General features: G+C 39.5%; 1 protein-coding gene across 1 annotated transcript; it reads left to right on the top strand.

The window, feature by feature from the left end:
- Positions 1 to 896: 896 nt before the first annotated feature.
- On the top strand, positions 897 to 2,650 carry LOC128922217 (Krueppel-like factor 6). Its single transcript, XM_054232014.1, has one exon. It carries the CDS (start codon positions 1,167 to 1,169, stop codon positions 2,190 to 2,192), a length of 1,026 nt encoding a protein of 341 aa, XP_054087989.1. The 5' UTR covers positions 897 to 1,166; the 3' UTR covers positions 2,193 to 2,650.
- Positions 2,651 to 3,502: the final 852 nt, after the last annotated feature.

The following is a 3,502-nucleotide window of genomic DNA, read 5'->3' as shown; positions in this document are numbered from 1 at the left end:
GAATAGATTGCGGCTATTTTCCATCCGTGTCATCAGGGTGTCAAGAATGTATTATATACCGCATTTCATTGAAATGGTTTAGTAGTTTTTGGCCTATAAGTGGGCGACGCCACACCCATTTTCCATTTTATCTTCAATCTGAGAGCAGCTCTCCTCTGCCATTTCTTCCATAAAATCCAATGTTCATTATATTTTCCGTTAGTGAGTTAACGCACTTTTAGTAATTTCCAACCTAAACTTTGTGTGGGAGGTGGGCGTGGTTCGTAACCGATTTCCTCCATTTTCAGACTGTATAATTAAGAGGCTATATAAAACGATTCTAGAGATTTTGGTTGATATAGCTCTACTAGTTTACGAGATATGAATAAAAAACATAGTAGTGGACGGGGTACTTTTTCAAAAAAATTACATCCAAATATCCCCTCCCTAATGCGATCATTTATACCAAATTTTATAACTTTATTCATGGCTTAGTTATGAACCTTTATAAGTATTCGGTTTACACCATTTAGTGGACGTGGCAATGACTCGATTTCGCAAACCCTCTCGCGGTCCCAAGGCACATGTGTATCAAGTTTCGTTAATATAGCTCAATTCATACTCAAGTTATGCGTTGCACGGACGGACGGATTTCAACTCGTCTTGTCATCCTGATCATTTTGATATATATAACCCTTCAAATATTAAAAAAAAAAATTAGATCGTTTTCCCCTATAAATTTATGTATGGTTAATGAGTAAATCTTAAATAAATAATAAGAAAGTAATTAAATTATTTCATATTTGTTATTTATAAAAATCTGGCAACTTTGTTTCTATAAAATATGGTACTCAATTGCGGTTGACTTTGAGACTGTGACTGCGCTTACGATCTACATGTATGCCATTAGCCATTTTGATTGACCATCGAGTAGATAAAAATGCGCAAACAAATTGATATTTTTTCATTCCGAACTGTCACTCGCGTATTGGAACTTCACTGAGCGGATACTATATTTAAAAACAATAAACGCAGCACAAGATCACATCATTATAATTGCAACTCTCAGTGTGGCAAGTATTAACGCGGAAGTTCACCAAAAAGAGAAAACAAATTTGATCATTTTCATCGACCAAAAATGGATTTCTTTGCTGCTGGCGGCTTCCAACAACTGTTCAGCGACTTAAATGACACGCAGCTGCACGAAAGCTGGACGGATATCAGTGCCGAAGAGGAAAGTGGATCGGCGCTTTACAGTTACAATTGCAACGCTCAGCAAACAAATGACCTGCGTGACCTTCACCTGCGTGAACGATCCTTACGTGCTTGTTGCAACGCTTAGTGAAAAAACGCTCGTGGAAAAGCATGCGGATTGGAATGAAAGCTTGACGGAGCAAACAACGTACACAGACTACACGGAATGCAAGAGTAGCAATGAGCAACAGTTGCAGCTTTCGCTGGATCGACTGCTGAGCTCGCCACCTGAGGATTCAATAAAGGACCCTGCGTCAAATTCACCTACGGAGCCTTCGAACTACCAAACATTAACTACTCCAAATATATCGGAATATCAGAACGACAGTAGTCCCGTTAGCATAGATTCCACAATTTTAGTGGAGTTCGAGACGGCTGCCTTCATAACACGTGAGATGGCTGAGTGGGAGGAGAAATTCTTGGATAACTACATTGAAATACCAGAGCTCATAGACTTTCTACCCGAGAAGACGCCACTTTGCACGGATACCTGCGATCATTTTCTGCACGAAAGCTCTAAAAATCTTAAACTGCACCGCAAAACGCGCACTACAAAACGCAAAAATGAGTCTAGTGGTCAAGATGAATGCGCCGCCGTCGGTTATCCATGCACTTTTGGCAATTGCGATAAGATTTATGCGAAACCTGCACACTTGAAGGCACATCTGCGGCGTCATATGGGTGAAAAGCCCTACACCTGCGATTGGCCTGCGTGTACGTGGAAGTTTTCACGTTCCGATGAGTTGGCGCGTCATCGACGTTCGCATTCGGGTGTGAAACCCTACAAGTGTAGTTATTGTATGAAATGTTTTGCACGCTCCGATCATCTAATGAAGCATCGCAAGGTGCACGAGCGGCGCCTGTTGGCGGCGCATAAAGCTGGAAAGACGATCAATGGTGTGCTGGCGCATAGTGTGTTGACGGTGCGACCGGGACGTAAGCGAAAGAATCAGTTATAACATGAGAGGAGGGTTGTGCAATCGTTAAAGAAATATTAGATTTTAAGTGAATGTGATTGTTTGAATAAGTTGTGTTAAATATAAGTTTGAAAAGTTTAAGTTCTTAAAGTTTAATTAAGAATAATTTATATTCTGATTTTAAGTGAGCTTCATACCACGGTATGAACCGTAGGGCTTCATAAAAGTTGCTAGTAACTTATGTGTGCGTCCGGGTCTCAGTTACAGATGAAGGCCAAAGGAAGAACCTATAGTTTAGGATGGATGCAAAATGGAATCTATATACGGTAGCTGAACAGAATCTCGAGACGTTCTTTAAGAAGTGACCTGCGGACTACACCTCCGACATCCGGAGGATCCTTTTTATCTTTTCTATTTCCTCAACAAGATCAAGAATCTCTCTTGGAGAGAGGAGTGATTTAAAACATAAATCGGAGGTGTTATCGGTATTTGAGTGGATATGCGGAAATCGACTATTTTTTATTCAACCTCTATAAGGAACTGTTAGTAACATATTTGGCATGAGCTGATACAACCCTTATGTTTCTTCTAAGGCACGGTGGTGGTCATTGAGATTATTCAGATCAAATGTGATCTGATTGGCATTCTCAATTGGGTTTGGTCAGTATCTCTGTCGACATAACAATGATCAAAACCCAGTTTGGGCTCAGAAACGATCACCCTTAAATAAAGGCCGAGCTCTTATTTCTCAAAGGTCTTGCTATTTATAATTTGGTACGAGAATGAAAGAAGTTATTTAGGTGGATGTTGGTATTAACGAACCATACTATAGATGGAATGCATCAAAAAATCTACAAACTTGGACATTGGGGTATCCACTGCAGTCCAGCAAACTCTAACGTCTCAATATGAGGCTCCAACGGAGCGATGAGGTACATATGCTGTCACCGATGGCAAGTAATATGAGTGTGGAGATGTTTAGTTGTAGTTTTCTCAAATTATACAAAGTAAAATATACAAATATTGGGACACTTTGAGAACCATGGCAATCAATGTGGCACTCACGCTGCAGTAGCGTCAAAAAAATCTCAGTTTCCATACTAAAATTAGTTAAATTACGAACAGGACTAGATAAGTGACACATTAAAAAAAATACAAATTTACCAACTTTCGGGTGCGTAAATAGAAAAGCACATTCTCAGAAATTCAGTACATGACTCCATTCTCAAACCAATTGGCGAACTCCCACACATAGAATGAAAATGCCAACAGATTTTGAAGATTTTTCAGAAATTCGACAAATATATTGAATATTCGACATAGCAATAACAACCAAAAACAAAAACAACGAC

Source organism: Zeugodacus cucurbitae, chromosome 5 (genome assembly GCF_028554725.1).
Source record: "Zeugodacus cucurbitae isolate PBARC_wt_2022May chromosome 5, idZeuCucr1.2, whole genome shotgun sequence".
In the NCBI taxonomy this organism is placed as follows: Eukaryota; Metazoa; Arthropoda; class Insecta; order Diptera; family Tephritidae; genus Zeugodacus; species Zeugodacus cucurbitae.
Note: the sequence above shows the minus strand (reverse complement) of the source record. Positions and strands in the feature narration are given on the sequence as shown.